This window comes from Mus musculus, chromosome 7 (genome assembly GCF_000001635.26).
Source record: "Mus musculus strain C57BL/6J chromosome 7, GRCm38.p6 C57BL/6J".
In the NCBI taxonomy this organism is placed as follows: domain Eukaryota; kingdom Metazoa; phylum Chordata; class Mammalia; order Rodentia; family Muridae; genus Mus; species Mus musculus.
This window is the reverse complement of record NC_000073.6, coordinates 35,506,365-35,531,688: the sequence shown is the minus strand read 5'-3', so window position 1 is coordinate 35,531,688 and position 25,324 is coordinate 35,506,365. Positions and strand designations below refer to the sequence as shown.

The following is a 25,324-nucleotide window of genomic DNA, read 5'->3' as shown; positions in this document are numbered from 1 at the left end:
TACCATTGAACTGCACCCCAGCCCCTCATGGCTGTTTTTCATTCCTTTTTTCTTCTCCCTCCTGCCCACTTTTGAGATGTGGAATTGTAGCTCACACTGGCCCTTTAACTCACTGTGTATGTGTAGCTGTGGATGGTGTTGAACCCCTGATTCTCCTCCCTGTACCTCCAAGTGCTAGGATTACAGATGTGTGTCAAAATGTTCCATTTCATGACATACTGCAGGTTAAACTAAAGTGTCATACATGCCAGGCAAGTGTGCTACCAGCTGAGCTACATCTGCTGCCCCCATATCCTCTTTGATTAAATGATAGAATTTTCACATGCATTATATCCTGTGTGACTTTGGACCTAACCTGACAGGGTGACAAGGGAATGAAGAAAGGATAGATAGATACACAAGACACAGGAACTGAAAGGCTGGGATATGGTGGGTTGTGTGCACTCTGATGGAATGGCACCAACTATGCAGCAGCCAGAACCTCAGTAAGTTCATTATGTACAGCAGGAGAATGAGGGGTTAGCTAGTCTCAATAGGAGACTTTGCAGAGTGCTGCAGACCCTTTTGGACCCTGTCTGCATAGAATGGGTCTCTAGTTGCAGGTGGACAAGGAGTTGGCGAATGACAGACAAAATCAACACAAGAGGTTGTGTAGAATATGAATGTAATTTTTCAAGTTGAGATCATACTTTTTTATGAAGAGCAACCAGAAACCAGGCAAGATACATCCACCGAGTTACAGTGACACAAAACAAAAGGAATGTATACATCAAAAGAAGGCAGGGACCTGGCCACTGCCACTAAGAAGGGAGCCAGGTGTAATGCTAGTCTATTGTTAAGCCCGCCACCAGGGGTTCTTAGTAAATGCCTGATTATGCTGTTTCTTTGGGCTAGTGAAGAAACCTGTCTCAGGGGGATTCCCTAACTCTTTCATGGTAAACTCACCTATTCTTTAGGCCACTGTGAATTCCCTGGTCTGGGTAAGACTGGCTATTGTCCCAAGTAAACATTCTGCAGACCAGCCCTGAGCTATTCTGGCTCTGTTCTTTGTAATGCCTAATTAGTTTCACTGTCTCTACTAGAAGTAAATTTGAATGTTACTGAATAGGTAACATTCTTACTGAATTCCAATTTTGTCAGCTTCTGGGATGTTGGAACACTGGCGAAGGCTTAGCTATGTCAGAATTCAATCTTTAAAGGCACTTATAATAAAATAATACTAAAAGAGAGCACGTGGATCCATACACCAGACTAACTCAGGAATAGGGTGTGAGTATAGAGGTTATGAGAATGCCAAGGTTCCAGGAGGTTGAGTTTCCTTGAAACTCTTTGCCTCCTGAGTGCTTCCAGGCCTCTTGGCCTGCCAAGCAGACTTTTTCACTGAAGTGTGCATAGCAGCAGAGGAACCATCAAGGGTTGCAATCACCCAGGAGGAGGAAGCTGTAGTTGCTAGTTCTCTTTCTTTTTTTAAGATTAATTTATTTATTTTATGTATTTGAGTACAATTATATCTGTCTTCAGACACACCAGAAGACGACGTCAGATCTTGTTGCTGATGGTTGTGAGCCACAATGTGGTTGCTGGGAATTGAATTTGAGACCTCTGGAAGAGCAGTTAGTTCTCGTAACCACTGAGCCATCTCTCCAGTCCCAGTTGCTAGTTCTTTACACACTGTCCATATCCACAGACCAGAGGGAAGGCTTTACTAAATCCCATGAGTCTGAGGCATTGGTGTCCTTGAAATGCTTGTGTCCATGTCAAGACATTCACATAGGAGTTTATCTATTCCTTTCAGACTCACTCAGGCCTTCCTTGGCTCCCTACACTTAATGTTCTTGTTTGTTTTTTGTTGTTGTTGTTTCTTTCTTCACAGGTTATAAATACTGTTTATAATTTGCTTATTTATATTGTGTATACTTTTTAAATATTGGAGATCAAGGGCATCTTTTTGCCTTTGTGGGGGCAGAGTTTGAAATAGGTTTTAGATTCATAGTCTAGACTGGTTTTGAACTTGTGATCACCTTGCCTCAACCTCCTAAGTACTTCCATTATACATGTGTGCCACCATGCTCACTATCCTGTTTGCTTTTGGATTTGCACGCATAATTGAGAATTGTTTGCCTATTTTTTTAAATGTGTTTTGGGATTTTTATCTTCTATCAGATCTCTTTTGTTTGTTTTGTTTTGTTTTGTTTTTGAGTCAGGGTCTTCCTTCTGTTGCTCTGGCTATTCTGGAACTCACTATGTAGACCAGGCTGGCATCAAACTCACATCAATGTGCAATCCCACTGCTTCAGTCTGACCATTTAAGACAAAGGTGCTTATCAAGGATGTGTTAGATCACAGACATTACAAATAGGCTTAACGTCGTAGGACTCTATTTTTAAGGCATGCATTGTTTTGTCTTCTTATTACAGATTGAAGATCCAGGTTGCTTCTGGGTAATTATAAAAGGATGTAGTCATTTTTTAGAACAAGAAGTTGACTACCAAAAACTAAACACTGCCATGAATGACTTCTATAACAGCATGTGTCAGGACGTAGAAATGAAACCATTAATGCTGGAAGAAGGGCAGGTATGTACCTAAATATGCTTTGATCTCAGAGTCTTAAAACAGAGCTTAAAATGCAAAATATTCTATACCTAATTAGTAAAAGTTTTGGAATATTTTAGCTCTTTCTATCATTGCCTGTGAAAGAAAATGAAACTTGAGACCTGTGATTCATGTAATGTATGTCAAATAGCCCAAAGAGTTGTTTGTGAGCTTTGAAACCTGGGGCTGAGAACATAGCAGAACAGGCCAGGACATGCCTGGGCAGGCCTGTTGTTAAGACATTCCTGAGGCTGCTTGGCCATAAAGATAAAGAGAGTGACATGTCCGGACTGGCCCGTCGCCTCCCTACACTCGCCCTTCTGACCTAAGTTAAATGTTATCTGCATGTACAGTCTGCTGATGTTTAAATGGACCAATCATGTGAAGCCGCGCCAATTCCTCCCCCCAGCCCCAGCCCCTTTTCTATATAAACCCCTAGCTTCCAAGCCTCGTGGTCAAATCCAATGTCTCCTGCGTGAGACCCGGAACTCCGCCATTAAACTACCTCGTGTTTTTACATCAAGGCGTTCTGTTCTGTTTGTGATTCTTGGGTGCACGCTGAATTGGGAATTGAGTGGGAGTTTCCCCACTAGTTTCTTTCACCTGGTACTGGTTTATTTTGCACATGCTAGAACCTAATCTTGGAAGAGGATGGTTAGGCAAGGTTCTCTTACTCTAGGGATCAAACTTGGGCTTTGGCAGCAGTGACTTATACTGGCAGAGTTATCTCAGTCTACTGACTTTTTATACCATGGGCAAAGGAGACATCACATTGTCTTCAGGGCCCAACATGTATATGCAGGCCTTTTCCAAGCAGGACATGGGGCTGGGGCTTCCTGTTTGTTTGTTTGTATTTGTGGGTTTTTTTCTTTAACTCAGGTTTTGGGAAACTTACATTTCTTTATTCTACTTGTTCCATGTCTAGGCCCCTCTGTATTCTAGCAGCATAAACTGCCACTGTCTACAGTCTGGCCCTCTTGTCAGGCTTTTCCAGGAGAGTGAATTTTTATAATAACATGGTAGGAAAGATTTATAAGTGTTTTAAGAAAAAAAGCCAGGAAGCCCTTGAGTTTCCCACCCCATGATCATTAGTGACAGGATGAGCTGCTTTTCATGCTAGCCAAATGCTAGCTTCTAAAGTGAAGCAAGGCCACTGGATCCTTGAAAGTGTGTGTGCACTTGTGTCTGAATATTTCAGACATTCTGTCTGTTTAAACTTTTCCTTTTGTCCTTTTTATTTTGTATAGACTAATAGCATAGCTAAATGTTTTGGATGGATTTGAGGTCTCTTTCCCTCCATATGTAATCTGTGAACTTCCTGTTGTATTAACTTGGAAGGTAAGACTCTGAGAGGTGCTAAGTTGCCATGGATTGAGACTTCGACAGCCTGGCCTCATTCTTGACATCACCAACAATGACTACTAAGTGGTCTCTCCATTTAGTAGTGATCATCAGCGCTTTCCTTTGTGGTTTTAACATGAGATTTTTTTCTCATTCCTCTGCATTCTGAGTTAGGATTCATCTATGTAGAACTTTTTATCATTTATTATCTAATAAAATATGAAATAGTTGGCTGTATATGGTGGCTCATGCCTTTAATCCCATCATTTAGGAGGAGGCAGAGGCAGGTAGACCAATTTAAGGCCAGCCTGGTACATAGTTCCAGGACAAAAACAAAACAAAAAGAAAAGATTTTGAACTTAAGAATGGTTCTCCTTTTTAAAAAAAAATTTTATTTATATTACATCCTGACCACAGTTTTCTCTCCCCTTCTCCTTTCAGCCCTCCTCCCCAATCCACCCCATCCTCCCCCCCCCCCCCAAATCCTATCTGCTGCTCCTCCATTTCTTTCAGAAAAGGGCTGGCCTTAATGGATATCACCCAACCATGGCATATGAAGGTGCAGTAAGTCTAGGCACCTCCTATTTAGGCTAGACAAGGCCACCTAGTAGGGAGAAAGGTGCCCAGAGGCAGGCACCAGAGTCAAAGATAGTAGTATCACCAGGAGACCAAGCTACACAACTGCAATATATGGCAGAGGGCCTAGATCAGTCCCAGGCAGATTTCCTGGTTGGCAGTTCAGTCTCTCTGGACCCTTATGAGGTTGGTTGATTCTGTGGGTTTTCTTGTGGTGTCCTTGACTTCCTCTGCCTCCGATAATTCTTCCTCCCATCTTCAGAGGTATTCCTCAAGCTCTGCCTAATATTTGGCCGTGGGTCTCTGCATCTGTTTCCATCTGTTGCTGGGTGAAGCCTTTTTGATTACAATTGAGCTAGCTGTATACCCATCTATGAGTATAGCAGAATATCATTAGGAATCATTTCTTTTTTTTTTTTTTTTCAATTTGTGTTTGGTTCTATTGTGGGTCTCTGGGCTATCCTATCTAGCCTCTGGCTCCTGGCCTTCCAGGCAGTGTCAGGGGTGGATTTCCATTTATAGTATGGGTCTTAAGCTAGACCACTCCTTGGTTGGCCACTCCCACAATTTCTTCACCACCTTTACCCCAGCACATCTTGTAGGCAGAACAAATTGTAGGTAGAAGGTTTTGTGGTTTGGCTGGTGTTCCAGTCCCTGCACTGGAACTCTTCCTGGTTATAGGAGATGGCAAGTCCAATCCATATCCATATCCTCCATTGCTAAGAGTCTTAGCTAGGGTTACCCTCATCGATTTCGGGGTGTTTCCATTGCTCTAGGTTTCTAGCTTGTCCCAGAGATACCTCCTGTTTCCATTCCCACCCCCATCTCTGTCCAGTTCCCTTTCCCCACTCACCCTTGATGTCAATTCTGTTTCCCTTTCTCAGTGAGATTCATGTGTCGCCAGTCCCCTCAGCCCTCATTGTTACTTAGCTGCTTTGGGTATGTGGATTGCAGCATGGTTACCCTTTACTTTACGGCAAATATCCACTTACGTGAGTACACACCATGTTTGTCTTTCTGGGTCTAGGTTACCTCACTCAAGATGGTCTTTTCTAGTTCCATCCATTTGCCTGCAAATTTCATGATGTTATTATTTTTATTAGCTGAATAATACTTCATTGTGTAAATATACCTCATTTTCTTTATCCTAAGAATGATTCTTATTCTTTCAATTTTTCATTTTAGTGCTTGGTGCCCAGGTATCCCCTTTGATATTCAGAGTCTTCACTCTTTCTCCTCTTATTTGTTTATTTAATTAATTTTTAAGATTTATTTCATTTATTTATTTTTTGTATATGAGGACTCTATCTTCATGTACACCTGTATGTCAGAAGAGGGCATCAGACCCCATTACAGATGGTTGTGAGCCACCGTGTGGTTGCTGGGAATTGAACTCAGGACCTGTGGAAACAACCAGTGCTCTTAACCACTGAGCATCTTTGCAGCCCTACTTGCTTAATTTATATTTTTGTACTAGGGATGGAACCCAGAGTTTCGTGTATACCTCTGAACTTTACTTCCAGCTCCTTTGGACTTTATAGTGGCTTGTTACTCTTTCTATTTTTAGATCCAAATGTGTCTATTAGATGGCTCCTTGATCCAGGGGCTTTTAGTGCTGTTTCCTCTAGAAGGAGCATCCTTCTGTAGCCTTCACATTTTTGCACATGACTGACAAAAGATAGCCAGGACACAAGATTACAGTTTGTACAGGACTCAAGCCCATGATAATGTTTCAGCATCCTGGGCATTTCACGTTCATGAAGTACAAAACTGGAGCCCTGCTCCAGGGACTGCTGCTCATGTTTCCTCTTCCTCTCTTGAAGAGACATGAAGGAGAAGACATGTTCTTGTAGGGAGAATGTCAATACTAGAAAACTGTGTGTTTTGGAAAATAGGAATTGAAGCTGTGTTCTTGCATATAGGTATGTGTATTCCTAAGCTACATTTTGTAATCAGTGTTATACTTGATAGCTTGCTTTAGAATAACAGGTTCAAAATCTGCTGGCTGTGTAAGTTACCAGTGCAACACATCCTGCAAGTGTCTGAATTTGGCATTCAGTAGACATGACCTTCATCCAGTATCAGATTTTCTCTCTAGTCATTGACTTTTGAACTGCATTGTTCTTGTGGAATAGCTGCACTATAGTTTCCAACGTCAGTTTTCTGGGTGGCTTTGTAAAAGCCTCTGGTCAGCACATGGGTTGCCTGGCTGTAGATTGCCAGTCAAATAGCCTGTGGCTTGACAGGGCCCTAAGGTCAAGTCAGGATGGTAAGGGCTGTCACTTTGTCAGGGTGTTTCCCTTAAGAGCAACTGCAGTTATTCAGCAAGTAGTTTTTGAAGACTAAGTATATGGCAGGCAGTGTATGATAACCAAGCAAACCCCAAAAGACAAAGTTCATACTGTCATAGAGCCAGGGACTATTTATGCCAGAGGAAAAAATTGACATTAAAGTGTAGCCAAGCCAAGGGGCAAAGGAACCAGAGTTGGAATTTCTGACTGGAGAAGAAAGAACAATGCATTTTAACTTGCACATTGTAGAAACAGCCTGGAGTTAAGGAACTACTTCGATAAGATTCTAGTGGAGATATGAGTTACTGTAAAGCTTAATTTACAAATTAAGCATAAGAAGACCTTGGCAACAATAATAAAATAGCATAATTATGACAGTGTACTACAATCAAAATCTTCTGTAAGGTCATTTTTAGGGGAAATAAAGGTTATTTGAACCAAGCATGTCATGTCAGTCCTATGACAGCTGGCCTGATATCCAAGACAGGGTGGTGATTAAGAGGCCAGTACTGTTCATATAGCATGTGCTGCACAAGTGAGCAACATGGTGTAAGAATTCCTTATGCTAGCCGGAGCAGAGGATACTTAAAATTATAAAGTGTTGACTTCTGGAACTTTCATTAATCCTTTCAGACTACAGTTAACTGTGAGCAACAGAAACTGTTGCTAATGGGAGCTACTGTAGTAAGAAAATCACCCCAAACCTCCTTCCTGGTGGACAGTGCCTCCAGCTCCCCGCCGCCCTGCCCTGTGCTCAGCTGAGGACCGTACATCATTTGTGCTTTAACCCTGAGCTTGTTTTCATTTTGCAGGTGTGTGTGGTGTACTGCCAGGAGCTGAAGTGCTGGTGCAGGGCTCTGATTAAGTCCATCATCTCTTCTGCAGACCATTACCTGGCAGAGTGTTTCCTGGTCGATTTTGCCAAGTATATTCCAGTAAAATCTAAAAAGTACGTATGTGTTAATTTTGTCTTACATGCCTTAAGGAGACAGATGGCAGTTTTAAAGTAAAATGTCAATGAAGTAAATACATTCTTGTTTTAAACATTTTCAAAGATATATTTTGAATTATGTGTACATGTATTTTGTATGTTGGGTGTGTATATGCATGTGTGTATGCTCACACCCAAAGACCATTAGATCCTTACAGGCAGTGTGAGCCACCCAGTGTGGGTACTGAGAACCAAATACAGGACCTCTGTTATAGCAGCATGTGTTCCTAACTGCCGAGCTATCTCTCCACCAAATCAATGTTGATTTTTAAAGTAAGGAGAGACTTTGGGAGCACAGAGAGTCAGAATGGGCTCACAGGATTCTTCTTTCCTGAAAGGGCAGGGCAAGCTGTTCTTTTTGCACCTCTTGTACTGCTGCCATCTGTTCTGTCCCCTTAGCTTGCTCATAGACAGGGAGATATGACTCAGGAAAGATACTGCCAAGAAGTAGATTTTTTTTTTTTTTTTTTTTTTTTTTTTTTGTCTCAGAAAAGGAGAATGCAGACCACTGTCAGGGTACACAGGGCAAAGGATGCAAGCATACATTCTTGCATATTCTCTTATTCTCTTGCATAATAGAGTTTAGCTGTCCTTAAGGTAGGACACAGGAGCCAAATGTCCACTGGGCAGACTGCTCTGATTTGGGGACCACATGTTACAGATAACTGGAACTAATAGGTTAGTCTTTGCATTTTGTGACAACCTTTTGAGTTTTCTTCCCAGAGTAAAAGGTAGTCAGTTAAAGAGGAGGACCCTTGTTCCCACTGAATAAGGCACTATAACAGGCAGGCTACAGTAGCATTAGAGGCATGTGGCAAATGCGACAATAGACTTTACAGAGAGTACAGGAAGAAGTAGTTTATGTTCAGAGCTTTGCAGCTTTTATTTTTTTTGTTTGTTTCAAAAGAATTATTGTATTTACCTGTTGGGAACTTTTCTCCTTGTTTATTCGTTTTTCTCCTTGGTTACTTTATTTAGGGCAAGAGAATACATGATCCATGAGTGTAATAAGTTCAGTACAGCCATCTGTACTGTCTAACCTATTTGGGGTAACCAGCTGTGTGGTTGCTTGTGGAGGGTGGCGTCCCAGGAAGAGAGCCAGTTGGCATTTGAAATGTGTCAGGTTAAAGTGGCCTGGAGTTTGCCTGAAGAAGAATGGACCAAATTGTAATTTATCAAATCTCATTCCTCCAGCTTTTGTGACAACATCCATCTGTTTAAAGAAACTCTTGTGTGATTCTGATCATATGATAAAATTGCCACTTTATGAGTTTATTTGTTGTGTGTGTTGAGATTTATACTCAAGCCACAATGCATGTGTGAAGGTCAGAGGACAACTTGCAGGAGTCAGTTCCTTCCTTCCCCCATGTAGGCCTCAGAGATCAAGTCTAGGCCATCAGGCTGGTGACTGGTGCTTTAACCCTTTAGGCACTCACCTGCCTGGATTTGATATTTAAGAGTAGTAAGTAACCAGGCATGGTGATGGTGACACATGCCAATAACCCAAGCTCTTGGGACATGGAAGCAGGCCAGTCTGAACCATATTGAGACCTTATCTAAAAGAATAAAAATAAAAATTAGACCCCTTCACAAGTTCAGTTGTTATTCAGTATTTCTCACCATTTGTAGCCTCACTATATATATATATATATATATATATATATATATATCCTAAATTTCTATGCCACAGAATATTAATACCATTCATTATGTGCAGTGTATAAACCTTTATACATAAAACTTAAGTTTTCTTTTGCTCCTTAGTGAACAGTATATTAATTATATAAGTGTGCTTTAAGTGAACTTGTTATATATTTTTTTACTTACAATAAAATTGTTTGTATTTTACCTTTAAGCATCCGAGTTGCAGTAGAGTCTTTTATGCAGCTTCCTTACAGAGCAAAAAAATTCAGACTTTACGGTACAAAGCCTGTGACATTGCACATTGACTTCTGTGAAGACAATGCTGAGATTGTGTAAGTATATCTTCTTTTGGAAGTTTAAAATACTGGCACTCCTTTTATTTCTATATGTGTTTCCATTTTAATTTGTTATAAGGATCACAATCAGAAACGAGCAACAAAAAAAATGAGAAAATTAATTAACAATTGATTCCACTCGAATGCAAGTTTGAGCCAGTAGTTCTGTAATACTATGGTGTGGCATTGTGAGGGCACTGTTTTTTGGTGGGGAGGTGTCCCTGTAGATGTCATACGAGGAAGTGGATTGTGAAGACATCCAGCGCAGGTTGACTTTATCAACCTAGATGGACGTCAGAGAGTCTAATAACAGGTGGTTTATTCCCAATGTATTTAAGCCCAATGTAATTTGAAGAAGAAAAAAAGAGGACTTTGGTATAATATAATCCCTGGTGCACAAAGAAGCATAATTACATTGAAACTCAACTCGAGCTACATATCATTTTCCCCCAAGAAGATGGGTTCTAGAGATAGGCTCTCTGTACTAGCTTAAGGGCCTTAGATTCTGGCCAGGTCATACAGATAGCATAGAGCTCATTTGGACTGTTAGCCACCTTCAGTCCTAGGTGTAGGAGCTTGATATGGCACCAGGCTACTAATTGCTTCCAATTCTTGGCCTTCTGGATGGAAGAATGGGTTTTTCATCTTTCCCATTGGAAAGACAATCCTGTGTGCTTAACATTCCTGGTTTCTCTAAAGATCTGTGTGCACAGGACCCTTCCTGCTGTGCTCCCAACAACTGTTCACTTCCAGATATGACATAAGATAAACTCATTGACTAAGGGGATAGGGTTTGATGTCATGGTTATCTTAGAAATAAAAGACAATACCTGTTGGCACAGAATCCTTGCTGTATTTAAATTCTTCCTGATGAGCAGCATGGAACATGAGATGAGAAAGCAATGAAATGTGCGGAAAGAACGAGGTTGACGCCAGGACCTTTGAGATAAGAATAATACGAATTTCTTTTTGTTTCTTGTTTTTTTTTTTTTCTTCAAAGAAATTGACATTAATTTTATGCAGCATCTTAATGTAGCCCTTTGGTTGTTTCTAAAATCAATAAAATAGCCGTTCACGTGTACAGATTTTGTATGTGGGGGCTCTCCAGTTCCCTCTCTGCTTCTTTTTATTTGGAGTGGTTTTGATACCCTTTAGGTTCATTTGCTAGCAAGGAGAGCTATGATAAGCTGCTTTACTTCTGAATTTTTCTAAAGTTAAAAACAGGGAAGTCAGGGTGTGATAAAGAAGATAACATAATAAAACCAGATGTGGTGGTGTATTCCTGAAATCCACATACTCTAGAGCTCAAGGCAAGATGACAGCTTGTTGCCTCGGTGATAGTGAGATCTGGTCTCAAAAGCAAACAGAAACAGTACAGAACATAAGATGGTTCACTATAAGTTTTGATAATTGTAATATTAAAATTGAGTAAATATTTTCAATTTTTATCAATTTTTTCTTGTGAGAAATTTATGAGATCTTGTTACCAAATCTTTTCCCAAGTGTTCTGGCAATGTAACCAAATTGCTTTGAAAATAACTGAGCCTCAATATTATTTCCCCCTTCTTAAAAAGATAGATTTTTTTCTTACATAATATATATTCTGATTACAGTTTCTCAGTTCCTCCCTTCCAGATCCACTCCTTTTCTGTCTCACATTAGAAATCAGGCTTCTAAGAGATAATATAAAGTATAGATATAACAAAAACTATCACATAGGAGTTAGACAAGACAAACCAACAGAAAAAAAAAAAGCCCAAGAAAATGCACAAGAAACAGACCCACTTGTTCCCACATCCAGGGATCCCATTAAAAACCTTAAATTACAAGCCATAACATATACACAAAGGGCCTGGTGCAGACCTAGGCATGCCCTGTGCACACTGCCTTCATCTCTGAGTTCATATGGGCTTTACTCATGTTGATTTAGAGGGCCTTGTTGTCTTGGTGGCCTCCGTTCTCTCTGGCCCTTACATGTTCTGCCTCCTCTTCTTTGGTGTTCCCTGATCTTTCAGGGGAGTGATTTGATAGTCATTCACTTAAGGTTGAGTGTTCTGAGGTCTCTCACATGCTGCATATGTCTGGCTGTGTCTCTGTATTTATTCCCATAAGCTATAAGAAGAAGCATCTCTGATGATGGCTAAGCAAAGCACTGATCTATGAGGATAGCAAATGTCACTTTATTACTACCTTGAAAAAGATAACTTGGGAGGCAGAGCCAGGCAGATCTCTGGAGTTATAGGACAGCCAGGGTTACACAGAGGAAACCTGTCTCCAAAAAAAGATTACCAAAGAACACTAGGATTTGATTTTACCTTATGGTTCCTAGGCTGTCTTGTCTTAGGTTTTTGGTAACCCAATGTTAGGTATTCATTCATGTCATGGAGTGGGCCTTAAGTCAAATCAGATATTAGTTGGTTACTCCCACAAGCTTTGTACCACCATTGCACTAACTTATCTTGCAGACAGGACATCATTGTAGATTAAAGCATTTGTGGCTAGTGTCAGTATTGTTAGCTAGGCAGAACAATCTAAGAAGGAGAGACACTCAAGAATGAAATAAATCTTCGTAAGCAACAGGGAGAGAAGAACCTCTTTGGGCTGATCCCCCAGTAGCTTTGCAGAAATGTATTTATTGATTATTACCCAAAAGTTAATTTTACAGAAGTCAAGTTGTTCATACCAGAGCATCTGCTCTGATCTATGTGCTGCCTGAGGGAATACATGAATCACACACTTGTCAGTCCCTATTATGCACTGTTTGCAGTACTCAGTAATACAGGAATTCTAGGTTTGCCAGGAATGTCATGTGACTGAAGTACTGTGAAGGCAATAAAGCTACTTCAGAAATACAGCCCCCACAAATCTCAAAACCCAGTCACTGATCAGATCCAAAAGATTTCCTCAGGGCTTAGGCCCACCTAAAACAATCCCAGCATCCCAGTGTTCATGCCAGATACAACAGCTTTCCTAATTTTCCCACCACAGGCTGGGTTTGTATTTACATTTCTCTTTTAGTAGTGTAGAGTACCTTCCTGCACCAAAGATGCTAGAACATAGGACACCAGCTTGACTTCTTTATGTTCAGTGAGTTGCATAGGTGTTGTCTTCATCAATGGAGCCTTCTGTCAGCAACAGCCTGAGTTGTCGGGATTTTCATGAGCCCCATTTGGCCAACAACTTAATTTGATGTAACTCAGTCCTGGTACAGGAAACTTGTTTTGTGACGAGATAGTTGGGATCTCCCATGCACGTCTCCCCCATTACTTGGGAATTTCATTTAGATTGCCTTCATATATTTGAGAAGTTTCAACTGCATTATGTTTCCATACTCCTACTCGTGACCCTTAATTTTAATTGTTTCTCCCCAATATTCCCTCTGTTGTTCCCTCTCCTCCTCCACTTGATCCTCCCATTCAAACTCCTGCATCCGTCCATAACTCTATTCTGTTTCCCCTTCCTACTGAGATCTGTTTGTCCCTAACTATACCTAACCTCTATGATTCTACATACTGTAGCTTGTTTGTCACTGACTTAACAGCTATTATTTTCATATACATAAATACATACCATTTCTTGTCTTTCTGAGTCTGAGACAATCCCACTAAGGATGATTTTTTTTTTCTAGTTTTATCCGTTTACCTGAGAATTTCATGTCTTTTAAAAATAGTTGACTGAAATTCTATTGTGTTAACATACCATAGGGTTTTTTTTTTTCCCATTCCCCTGTTGAGGGAAATCTAGATTGTTTCCAGTTTCTGGTTATTATGCATAGAGCAGCTATGAACATGGATGAGGAGGTGTCTCTGGTAAGCTGAAATCTTTTGGACGTATGTCCAGCAGTGGTACAGCTGGATGTTGGGGTATATTAGTTCTGAGGTAGGTCATGAGGAACCACCACACTGCTTTCCATAGTAGATGTGCAAGTTTGCACTCCCACCAGCAATGGGTGAGTGTGCCCCTTGCTCCACACCCTCACCAGCGTGGGCTGTCACTTGTGTTATTGATCTTAGCCGTTCTGAGGAGGAGAAGATGGAACCTCAAAGTAGTTCTGATTGGTAGTCCCTGATGGCTAAGGATGGTGAACATTTTCTTTAAGTGCTTCTCAACCATTTTTGAGTTTCCTCTTTTGAGAATTTTCTTTTTAGATCTAGATCCTATATTTTAATTGAGTTACTTGTTTTCTTGTTATTTGTTATGGAGTTGTGGTGGTTTGAATGAGTTTGTCCCTCAAAGACTAATAGATTTGAGTACTTGGTCACCAGAGAGTGGCACTATATGAAAGGCTTAGGAGGTATGGCCATTGTGGAGGAAATGAATCACTGATGTTCCTGCTGCCTGGGGATCAAGATGCAGAACTCTGAGCTACTACTCCAGCACTATGTTGCCCCTGTGCCACCATGCTTCCTGTCATGATAATGGACTAAACCTCTGAAACTGTAAGCCAGCCCCGGTTAAATGCTTTAAAAAAAAGAAAAAAAAAAAAAAGAGTTGCTGTTTTTATTACTAAAGCATCAGGCTTTAAACATTTTTTTTTTTTATCCATTGAGCACAGGACCTAGCTTCATTATACTTCCTGTTGCTCCCTTCTTGTCTGTCTCTTTGCTAAGCTTGCCCTTTTCATTATAGAGCTGCATAAGATTGGCCACTAGAACTGGAGAAATGGCTTAGCAGTGAAGAGCACTGGCTGTTCTTCCAGAGGTCCTGAGTTCAATTCTCAGCAACCACATGGTGGCTCACAACCATCTGTAATGGGATCCTGTGCTTCCTTCTGGTGTGTCTGAAGACAACAGTAGTGTATTCATGCATTAAATAAATGAGTCTTTAAAAAGAAAAAATATTGACCATTGATATCCACATGATACAGTCAATTCTAAACTTTTGAAATCTCCTCTGCCAATACCATTAATCCAGAATTCTTCAATTTAGCCTCAAGCCAACTTTTCAGACAAAGGCAAAAAGGAGCCACATTCTTGGTTTTTTTGTTTTTTGGGTTTTTGTTTTTGTTTTTTGCTTTTTGAGACAGGGTTTTTCTGTGTAGCCTGGCTGTCCTGGAACTTACTCTGTAGACCAGGCTGGTCTTGAACTCAGAAATCCACCTGCCTCTGCCTCCCGAGTGCTGGGATTAAAGGTGTGCACCACCACACCCGGCTAGGAGCCACGTTCTTCATCAAACTATCACATATTAAGAATGACCACATATTAATATCATCCCTACTGAACTTCTTGAGCTGGGCTCCCACAGTTCAAATCACTCTTTGTCTTCCATATTCCTACTAGGATAGACCATTAAAATGTCCAAACCACTTTTCTAATCCTAAGTCTCAAAAGTTTTCTATATTCCTACAAACAAAAGCATGGTCAGGTCTACCACAGCGTTACCCAACTTCTGGTACTTCTATTTTCACGTTCTGGTCTTGAACTGTTTTTTTTTTGTTTGTTTGTTTCCTTTTACTGTTTGTGAAATCAGTAGATTTCTTTAAGAATTTGTTCATTTCCTCTTTACAGACCTATAGCTTATTCATAAAAGCTATTTAAGGGATTTTTCTTGTGCTTCAGCTATTTTGGAATACTCATGACCCGTTGTGGAAGGTTTTCTTGGCTCAAGTGGAGACATATTGTCCTGGCTGTCTAAGCATCTGGGAGTAGGAAGAGTAATCCTAGGTGCTGATATTTGATCTTGTCTTTGTTGGGTGGTATTTTGTTCCTTGGTTTCTGTTGCCCTCTCATTCTTTTGAGAGACTGGTGGCTTTATGTGGTCTGGTAGGCAATTCTTCTGAGTTCCTGATCGGTGTAGCCATTGGGACTTCCAAGAAAATAAAATGTGTTTCTGTGTAGCGAGAGTTGAGTATTGGGCTGAGGGGGGCCACAAGAAGGAGGAAAGCAGGGTGTTCCACCAGAATCTGCTTAGTCCCCCAGGGTGGGGCAGAGAATGAAGAGAGGCCACAGCAGAAGGTCTGTTATAGAGCTAAGGGTGAGAATGTGGATTGAACTTGAAAGAATGGAGGGAGAGGTGAAGAGCTACAGTTAGGCTGTGTAAAGTCCCTGGTCAGAGTGGCCTATGGGTTCCCATGGGTGCCTGCTGGGATAAAGCATTGAGTTGGGGCTAAGATGGGAGGGGAAGGGGAAGGTCTGTGTGGTCGACTAGATTTGGGAGCAGGGTAAGAGGCTGTAGCATGTGTTCTGCTGCAGAGCTTTGAATGAGACTTGGGGCTTGAATTTGTAGGAGCAGAGAAAGGTGAAAGTATACTTAGCTACCTGCTTCCCTGGCTGGAGTGGTGTGCGGATTCCCAGTAAAAACAGCTTGTTAACTAAATGAACCTTAAGAAATGCCTTAAACACGTGTGTATGGGGTTCATTTGAAATCTCTTCCCCTTCAGCAGGGATAAGCAGTTGCATATGTCTGTGCTCTCTGCAGGAACAGCAGAATCCCCAGGGCAGCCTCATCCTGAAGGCTGCAGTGGGTGAATTTCTTTTAGGAAGACCTGAGTTCTGTGCTTGTTCCCCAGGCAGGGAATCCCTGGAATAAGCTGGGTAGCCAGACTAGCTAGATGGGTGAGCTCTGGCTTGAAAGACTCTGATTCAGTAAATAAAGTGGAACACGCTAAAGGAAGACAAGTGATGTCAATTGTGGCTTCCACCCACACTCCTGCCTACATGTACTTGCACCCACACTCACGAACAAATACACATATACGTACACAATATATACACACATCCTCTGTAGCTGTAGAGATGTATATGCATGTACCTCCCTCTCCTTACTTCTTGCTCTCAGCATCTGACCATGGTTTATACTGGTAGTGCTGTTAGATATGGTCATCACTTCTGTCTGGGATAGATATTAGTGGGGGAATTAGCTTTTGTCTTCTGCCTCTTGTAGAGTTAGCAGGCAGTGTTGTTCTTTTCCTCCAATACTGTGGTATCATGAAAAGAAAAGCTTCAGGAAACAGCCCCATTTTGACTCTTCTAGCACGTCCTGGAAATGTTGCATTGCGGAAGCTACCTGTGCGGAAGCTCTTTGTGACAAGTCCTTCCTCCATTGCTCAACCTTCCTCATACCCTCAGCAGTTTGTTTGAGGAGACACATTGCTTTTGTGGTTGGCCTTGGATTGTACATAGATAGGATAGTTAGCTGGTTGTTAGTAACCTAGAGGCCAGTGTTTCCTGTGTAGCTGCCCTCCAGCCAGCCCACCACTTAGATATCTTGCCCTTGGGGACTGGGAATGAAGCTCTGGGATGGTGGCCTGTCACTAGCTGCTGGTTCTTCAGGTATGAGGTGGACACCAGCCTGCATATCACATCACCTCAGAAAAGCTGTTTCCTTCTTCCTGTTGCCATTGAAGGATTCCAAGTTCAGGACTGCAGTGATTTTCAGGGAGAGCCTTCTGCATACTCCTGACCTTGTCCAGTGTTAGAGTCCCAGCACCAGCAGAGGGCTCCTCACTGGGTTTCCCTCACCTTCAACACAACACTTCCCCTTTTCATTTTAGGTAAATCATTTTCTTAATGTGCAGTGTAATTTTTTTTATAGATTCTTGTCAAGTTTTCCTTCAGAAAGACTAGCAACTTCTCCCATCTTTGTTGTATGTATACAGAGTGCTTCTTGAGGTCTGAAGAGATGGCTCAGCAATGAACAGCACCAAATCTTAGAGGAATTGGGGTTGATCTCCAGTGCTCAACGTGGGTGCTCACAATCATCTATAACTCCTAGTTCCAGGGAACCCAATGCCTCTCTCTGACCTCCACAGGCACCAGGCAAATACTAAATGGTGCACAGACATACATGCAAGCAAACTTCCACACACCTAATACAATATTTTTTTTAAAAGTGCTTCTTTGGACCTGAGAATATGGGTCAGTCAGTAAAGTGCCTGCCTTGCAAACAAATCTGAATTTGAATCCCCAGAACCAGAGTAAAAGGTTAAACATGGTGGTGTGAGCCAGTAACCTTAGCCTAGGGGAGGAGGAGTGGTGACAAGGTCCCTGAAATGTTTTGGCCAGCCAGCCTAGGAAAACTGATGATATAATCTCCCCCAAAAGGGGGGGGGCAAATTTATGAAAGACATCTGACATTGACCTGACCTTCCACACATACCATAGGCATGTGTGTATACATTGCACACCTATACCATATACAAATATAAACCACCTAAAAGATTCTCTTAAAAGTGATCAGTTTTCCACACAATGTTGAATGTTAGCAGTAGTGTTAGCTCTCTCTTCTCATGTTCTCTTGCACTTATCCCCCTTACACACACACACACACACACACACACACACATCCAGAGAGATAGACACACACCCATTCATACTGTATTGAGTTTTCTCTTAAGTTTGTTGCCTGATAAGAATTTATTTTTTTTCTAAAAAAAAAAGTTACTAGGTTATTTTTTAATGTATAGTATGACTTGAAGTCATTATTTTGCTGTTTTTAGAAATCCTTTACAAACACACACACACACATCCAGAGAGATAGACACACACCCATTCATACTGTATTGAGTTTTCTCTTAAGTTTGTTGCCTGATAAGAATTTATTTTTTTTCTAAAAAAAAAAGTTACTAGGTTATTTTTTAATGTATAGTATGACTTGAAGTCATTATTTTGCTGTTTTTAGAAATCCTTTACAATTCCCTGAAAGTAATGTGCTTAATCTCTCAGTAAGAATCAAATATATATTTTAAAATACCAATCATTTCTGGGCACTGGCCATGCGTGTCACTCATTTGATCTTTAAAGCAGTTGTTGAAGGGCAATGAATACAAACATTACAAACACAAGACTTCTTGTGTTTACTGTAGAAAACAATAACAGGACTGCTCTTTGGATAGATAAGGGGAAGATTTTTATTGTTGCTAGGAGGGAAGAAATAGCCAGAGGCATTTGGAAGAGTCCAGAGCAGAGAAGGAAAGTAGTAGACTGCATATGGCCGGGGACTGGACCTGGCCAGGGCTGTGTACAAGAGAGGTGAGAATAGCAGGGATGGAGAAGAGGGAGCACACAGGGAGAAGCAAGAGCAGAGCAGAGAAGGCTGCCAGGAGGACGGAGCAAGGGTGAGGAGAGGTAGGGGAGTGGAGGGAGGGAGCCTGCAGGCCAGCAGTTGGTAGGCAGCACATATAAGTAGCCTTAAGTCCCTCTGCCAGAGGTAAGGGAAACGACCCCTTTGGTAGAGGGGAACAGATTTCACAAGTTCCTAAGGAATGCTGGCTTTTATCGAATCACCAGAAATCCTCCTCTATTCTGGATTAGGCCCATTTCTGATATCTGGACTGCCTTTTGGAGTTCGGGGAATTAGAGTTTCCTCTGGAGCTAACAGTGACAAGCTTTATTTTTGTCCCTTCTAACCTCTGCTCTGTCCTGTGTTTGCAGTGCCTACAACTCTTCCTCTGACCAGTCAATCTTTGTGAAGTGTAGACAGAACAAGCTGGTGGAGATGAAAAGGAGCTGGGGCCAAATTACTAACTAGTCCTGGCCTCCCGGACAGTGTAGCTGCTTTCCCATGGCTGACTCCAGAGTTGGCTAATCAGTGCTGCCGTTCTCTGTGGCAGCCAGTGATGGATGGTGTAACCTTAGGCTTTCTTTTCAAGGAACTTGTACTGTGTTTATGGGAAATAGATTTGTTGTAGATAACTGGGGACAGTGGTGGTATGACAAAAGGTACCATATATAGGCATGGAGTGGGGGGCGGGAGGGGGAGGAGGGGACAAGCGGGTATCATGTCAGCAGGGCCTTTGTCTGATCTGTGAAGGTGGCATTGTCAGATACATCTGGAGTCTGCCCTGATGCAGAGCTGTCACAGGTTCCTGTCTTTGTTGGATGCTCAGTGTTTAGTGTCAGAAACAGCCATTCTCCAGCAAACAAAGTAGCGATGATATAATTAGCCTATGGGTTTTACTTAATGAAGTTGTATCTGTTTGCTGTTCCAGACCTGCCACAAAATGGGACAGTGCAGCCATCCAGTACTTTCAGAACCTTCTAAGAGGTAAGGCCAGGGTATGTTTGCAACATGCTTTAAGTTGGTATCCATGGTTGCTTACTCTTCTGTTGCCATATGTCTTAGATCCACATGCATAACTGTTGGCCCTCCTTATAGGGCCCTTAAATTACTTGAAGCCCCTTTCATGCCAGGTGTCACATTGCCTATGCCCCTGTAATTTTGCAGATGGAATTGGATGTTAGTAATTGTCAACTGAAATAAAGAACTGCCTGGTTGTTGTAGAGGACCTTCCTGGCAGTAACAAGCCCTGCTTCTCAGGCTGTGCTTTAAAGGCTAAGGGGATACAGAGTGAATGTGTGTCTATTTTCTTGGTCTAGCAGTTGATGAAAAGCTTCTTTTACTGAGCAAGTAGACATTTGTTGTGTAATAATTATCATTGCTAACTTAAAGCACATAAGATGTCTTTAACTGTGTTGGCAACTGTAAAATACTGCCTGTAGCATCCTCCTACGTCTTTCTTGCCAGTATTCCTATGGCTGTGCCTACCTGCTGGTACTGCTCTAGAGTTTGATGGCATGTGAAAGGCCTGCATGTTGTTGGGTGCCTAATGAAACCATACTTACTTTAAATAAACGTTAATGTCCGCTTCCTTCTTTGTTCATTTATTGCCACTTAGCAACTACCCAAGTGGAAGCAAAACTATGTGCGGTGGAAGAAGATACTTTTGAGGTTTACCTTTATGCAACAATAAAAAATGAAAAAGTAAGTGAAAGACACGTGGGGGTGGCGGATGGGGGTATCTTAGTTAGGGTTGATTTTATGTCTAAGTATTGAAAATATTTATGAAGCTCAAGAGTTTTCTGGTGGCATCTTTAGAGCGTAAGTATAGGATCATGTGATCTGAAAATAGGGATTTTCCTTTCTGTATCTTTTTTTTTTCTCTTATACTGTAGCAGAGATTCTGGGTCTATATTGAACAAGAGTGGAAAGAGTAGACCTTTTTCTTTTCCTCTTTTGAGTTAAGGACTCATTTTGTAGCCCTGGATGGCTGGGAATTCGTAGAAATCTGCCTCTCCTGCCCAAGTGCTGGGATTGACGACATGAGCCACCGCTCCCAGCCTTATTGTCTTATTCGTAACACTTTCTCTTAACTGTGAGAAACATACTCCTTATTAGGTACAGTTTGGTTAATCTATTAATGCCAGTACTTACAAAGTACTACCTGTATTCTGTGGAAGAGAAACTTGGTAGTACAGCAAAGATACAGTTCTAGAAAGCTGCTCTGATAGTCTATCTGTCTGTCTGTCTGTCCGTCTCTCCCTCCCTTCCTCCACCCCCCCTCCTTTGTATTCTGGTTCCCTATATCCTAACTGAGCTCATTTTTGGCAGTCTCATACAACATTGTTTTCAAAATATATTTTTTCTTCTTAGTTTTAAGTAGTAGGCCCCTCTTACAGTATGTTTTGTATCTGATAACTTACTCTTACTTTAAGTAATGAAGTATAGGTAACAGGGAGGTTCATTCATAGCAGATACACTTGGTCACAATTGCTCAGAAAAGATGAAAATCTTTTCCATTACAAAGGAGGTACAAGGATCCTCTCTTTACTCAGCCTGGCTTCGTTTACTCGGGTGAAGAATTTCATCACACACTCACGTTGCTGCATCTGTCAGTGCTCTGACCTTATGACGAACTCTTCCTGTATGCGCCTGTATATTATGTAGTATCTTATGGATTTTTGGCTTTGTCCAGTTAACACTTATGTAATTGTTTCCCTCTGGATGTAAATGTTCCTTCTTAGGTAAACCCCTAGGAGTCTAACTTCTGGAAAGCTGTGCTGACATTTGGAAGCTGCCAAAATAACACCACTTTATGTCTATCATCAGTGTGGGAGATTTCACTTCTTCCATGTGTCCTCCCATGCTTGTGATGGTCACTCCGGCATCTTATTGTGGATGGAATATACATTTCCCAAACAGCAGTGACACGTTCGCGTGCTTATTTGTAATCCATGCTTTGATAGAGTATTCACACTTTGCATGATTAGATTGTCTTTACTTTATACTGAGAGTTCTTCCTTTGCAATTGTTATGAATGTGTATGTGAGTATACATGTGTGTACATGGTCTTGTGTGTATAGATGCATGTGGAGGCTACTGCAGGAATATTGTTCACCTCCTTTGAGACAAGGTTTCTCAGTGGCTTGAGACTCACCAATTAGGCTGGACTAGATGGGCAACAACTCTAGGGACCATCACCCTCTCTAGATCTGGGATTACTATCATATTCCACCATGCCTGCAGCTTTTTTATTTGGGTCTTGAGAATCAAACTCAGGTTCTTATATTCACAAACAAGCCCTTTATCATATTTCCTCGTCCTCCAAATGCTTTACTTTGGCTGTATCTCTGTCCAGTGACTTCATCCTATAGTAGTTTTGCCCCATCTCTTCATATTGAGATTTCAGTCACTGCTATCATACCTGGCTTGAAGCATTAAGGTTTTGTTTTGTGTTGGTTTGGTTTGATTTTGGTTTTTGATTTATAGAGACTGTTTCTTTGTATAGCCCTGGTTGAGCTGAACTAGTTTTGTAGACCAGCCTGGCCTTGAACTCAGAGATCTACCTGCCTCTGCTGGGATCAAAGGCAACCGCCACCTTGAATCCCAGACTGGCAAAGAATTAAGGTTTATTAGAATCTAGTTTTTCCAGTTTCCCCTTTTGTTGTTAGTGGCTTCTCACTGGATCTGTGCCTTGCCAGAGTGTGTGAGCAGCCACTTCCTCCAAGGTACGCCTTGTATTTTATGAAGCTTATTGCTATTTTCTGGTGAGGGGGCTCATGAGAATCTTTGTTTCCTGCTAACGTAGCAGGAACCAAGAGGTACTTCTGTCAAATTACACTCCCTAAAGTAATTTCTCAGGAATTTGGGGCTGAGTTTGTACGTTGTACATGCCTTGTACATTGACTGCACCCATCTGAATGGTAATTCATAAAATGTTTAAAATTTTACAGGTTTGTGTTAATGATGACCTAGTTGCAAAGAATTTTGCTTATTATGTGTCACCAATGGGGAATAAAAACCTCAATCCTTTGGAGAAACCCAGGCAGAGTCTCAATTCGGTGACCTGCTCCAGTAAGCTCAGCCCATCACTTACTCTGTGGCCAATGCTTCTACAAGGAAAAGACTATCACAGAATGGAAAGTGAGTATCGTGTCCCCCATCCTTAGCATACTAGGTTCTGCTAAGCTCTTTCCTGCTCAGAACCAGAGACTTAGACTCTGTGTTTAATGATCACAGTTTACTTCTCAGAAAATTTTGATTTTCCTGTTAACACTGGGCTACACATTCAGAAGTTCAGGTAGTACATGGTTTAAAGATTTTTAACAAAATTAGCTTTTATATAGTTTTCAGACACCTAGAGGTCTTTTTATTACAATTGCTTAGTATGGACCCTAGATACAATTTAAAATGTTTCCCTCGGCTTTCCAACTTCAGTTCTTCAGGTGCCATCCTTTGCTAGGTCTCCTCCAGCTTTGTAGCCTAAACAAGAGCAGAAGAAGTAAGTAACGACTGATTTCTGTTTTATGTATTAGTTTTGAAATACAGTACGTTCTTTCAGACTCACGGGGTTTAGATTTTCTGGCACAGTCTCTCCGGCATACATAGTGTAAGGACGTTGTCGGTGACCTAGGACCACAAGCTGCAGTACAGGGTGAGTCCTGCCAGTTTGGTTTCCAGCACAAAGTCATACTCAGAGCATGCACTGCAGATTGAGCCCAGGGCCTCACACAAGCTCTGCCACTGAGCTTTATTAACCCTTAGTCCATTTTTGTCTGTTTAAAAGGTAGGTGCTTGGTTCTCTCTTGTTGGCTTTCAGTGGTCTTTGTCTACTTTAGACAATAGTCCTTTTTCAGATGTCCTGTTTGCAATTATTTCCTTCTAGTGTATGACTTGTTTTCCATTCTTTTAGTGACATCTTGTCTACAGTGCTTGATTTGATTTGTCATCGTTTTTAAGGGATTTTGCATATGATTTTCATAAGACATAATGGTCCTTCATTGTCTTAAAATGCCATTTTCCGGTTTAGGCATAAGGATAGTGAGGGTCTTGTAGGATGAGCTAGGAAATATTTCCTTTGCTTCTGACTTCTGACAGAGATTAAGTGTTGGTATTATGTCTTCCTTAAATGTTTGGTAGACTTTATCAGTGATCCCATCTCAATTTAGTACCCTCCTTGGTATGTTATTAATTATTAATTCAATTTCTTCAAGATACATCGATCCTTGTTGCCTATTTTTGTTTTGTTTGGGAATTTTAGAGGAGTATAATTTTTAAAAAATTTGTTTTAGAGCCAGGCTTGGTGGCTCACGCCTTTAATCCCAGCACTTGGGAGGCAGAGGCAGGCGGATTTCTCAGTTTGAGGCCAGCCTGGTCTACAGAGTTCCAGGATAGCCAGGGCTACACAGAGAAACACTGTCTCAAAAAAACAAACAAACAAAAAATTGCTTTATCTAGAACAGTGGTTTTCAACCTGTGGGTCCTGTGATAGGTGTCAGATTTATAACAGTAGCTAAATTACAGATATGAAGTAGCAACAATATCATTGTATGGCTGGGTGTCACTGCAACACAAAGGACTGTATTAAAGGGTCACAACATTAGGAAGGTTGGGATCCACTGATGTAGATGATCAAATTATGAGCATAGAGTTGCCCATTGCACTATCTTTAAATAGCTTGACATGCTTATAAACATGTAGGGAATATCTGTTATCAGCCTTTCAGTATCTGCGGGTCAATAATCACATCCCTTCTTCCCTTTCTCTTCCTTCTTTCCCCTCTGCTCTCTTCATCTCCCTTCTTCCACCTGCTAAGCTAGAGCCTTAGCAATTTTGTTGCTTATGCTGTGGGCTGAATTCTGTGTCCTCAGAATGTATAAGCTGCAGTCCTGCCCCGCAGCGAGGCTGTGTCTGCACACAGGTGTTTATGAGCGGATTTACTCAGTGATGCCTTAAGCATGGACCTGCTCTGCTTAGATACAGAGCCCTCAGCAGAGGAGAAGCAGAGGGCTTTCTCCTCAGCACTTAGTGAGAAGGTAGCTCTCTGCACACCAGGAAGATAGCACTCTAGGACCCATATTGGCCAACACTTTGATCTTGGATTTGCAGCATCCGGAACTATAGGAAAATTAATTTAGAACTATAGGAAAATTAATTTATTTTCTTTTTTGATTAATAATTTATTATTTTTAATTTTATGTGCATTAGTGTTTTACCTGCGTGTATGTGTGTGCGAGGGTGTTGAATCCCAGGGAACTGGAGGTACAGACAGGTGCAAACTGCCACGTGGGTACTAGGAATTGAACCCAGGTCCTCTGGAAGAGCAGCCAGTACTCTTAACTGCTGAGCCATCTCTCCAGCCCAGAAAATTAATTTCTGTTTTTTAAGAAAACTGACTCAAACTGATATATTTTGCAGTTATTTCATAGTTCTTCCATGTTTCTCTGTAAACAGTTTTGTTTTGTTTTTTCTTCTGTTTGCTTTGCCACTGGAATTTTCTATCCCAGTCTTTGGAGTAGGAATATAGATCCTGTCTGTGACCCCCCCCCTTCCCT

General features: G+C 41.3%; 1 protein-coding gene across 10 annotated transcripts in view; it reads left to right on the top strand.

Moving 5' to 3' along the window:
* Tdrd12 (tudor domain containing 12) overlaps positions 1-25,324 on the top strand; it is a 70,844-nt gene that overhangs the window by 6,096 nt on the left and 39,424 nt on the right. For 9 of the 10 annotated variants that reach the window (XR_001778000.2, XM_030243001.1, XM_030242998.1 and 6 more), the window contains exons 2-7: positions 2,418-2,576; positions 7,615-7,751; positions 9,650-9,769; positions 19,702-19,757; positions 20,389-20,474; positions 22,724-22,913. Coding sequence is in view for 8 of the 10 variants with exons in the window: in XM_030243001.1 (XP_030098861.1) it covers positions 2,418-2,576; positions 7,615-7,751; positions 9,650-9,769; positions 19,702-19,757; positions 20,389-20,474; positions 22,724-22,913 (748 nt within the window). In the remaining 2 variants the exon portion in view is untranslated. Of the gene's footprint in view, positions 1-2,417; positions 2,577-7,614; positions 7,752-9,649; positions 9,770-19,701; positions 19,758-20,388; positions 20,475-22,723; positions 22,914-23,223; positions 23,425-25,324 lie in introns of those variants that run through there. The other variant, XM_030243002.1, reaches the window with a different exon arrangement.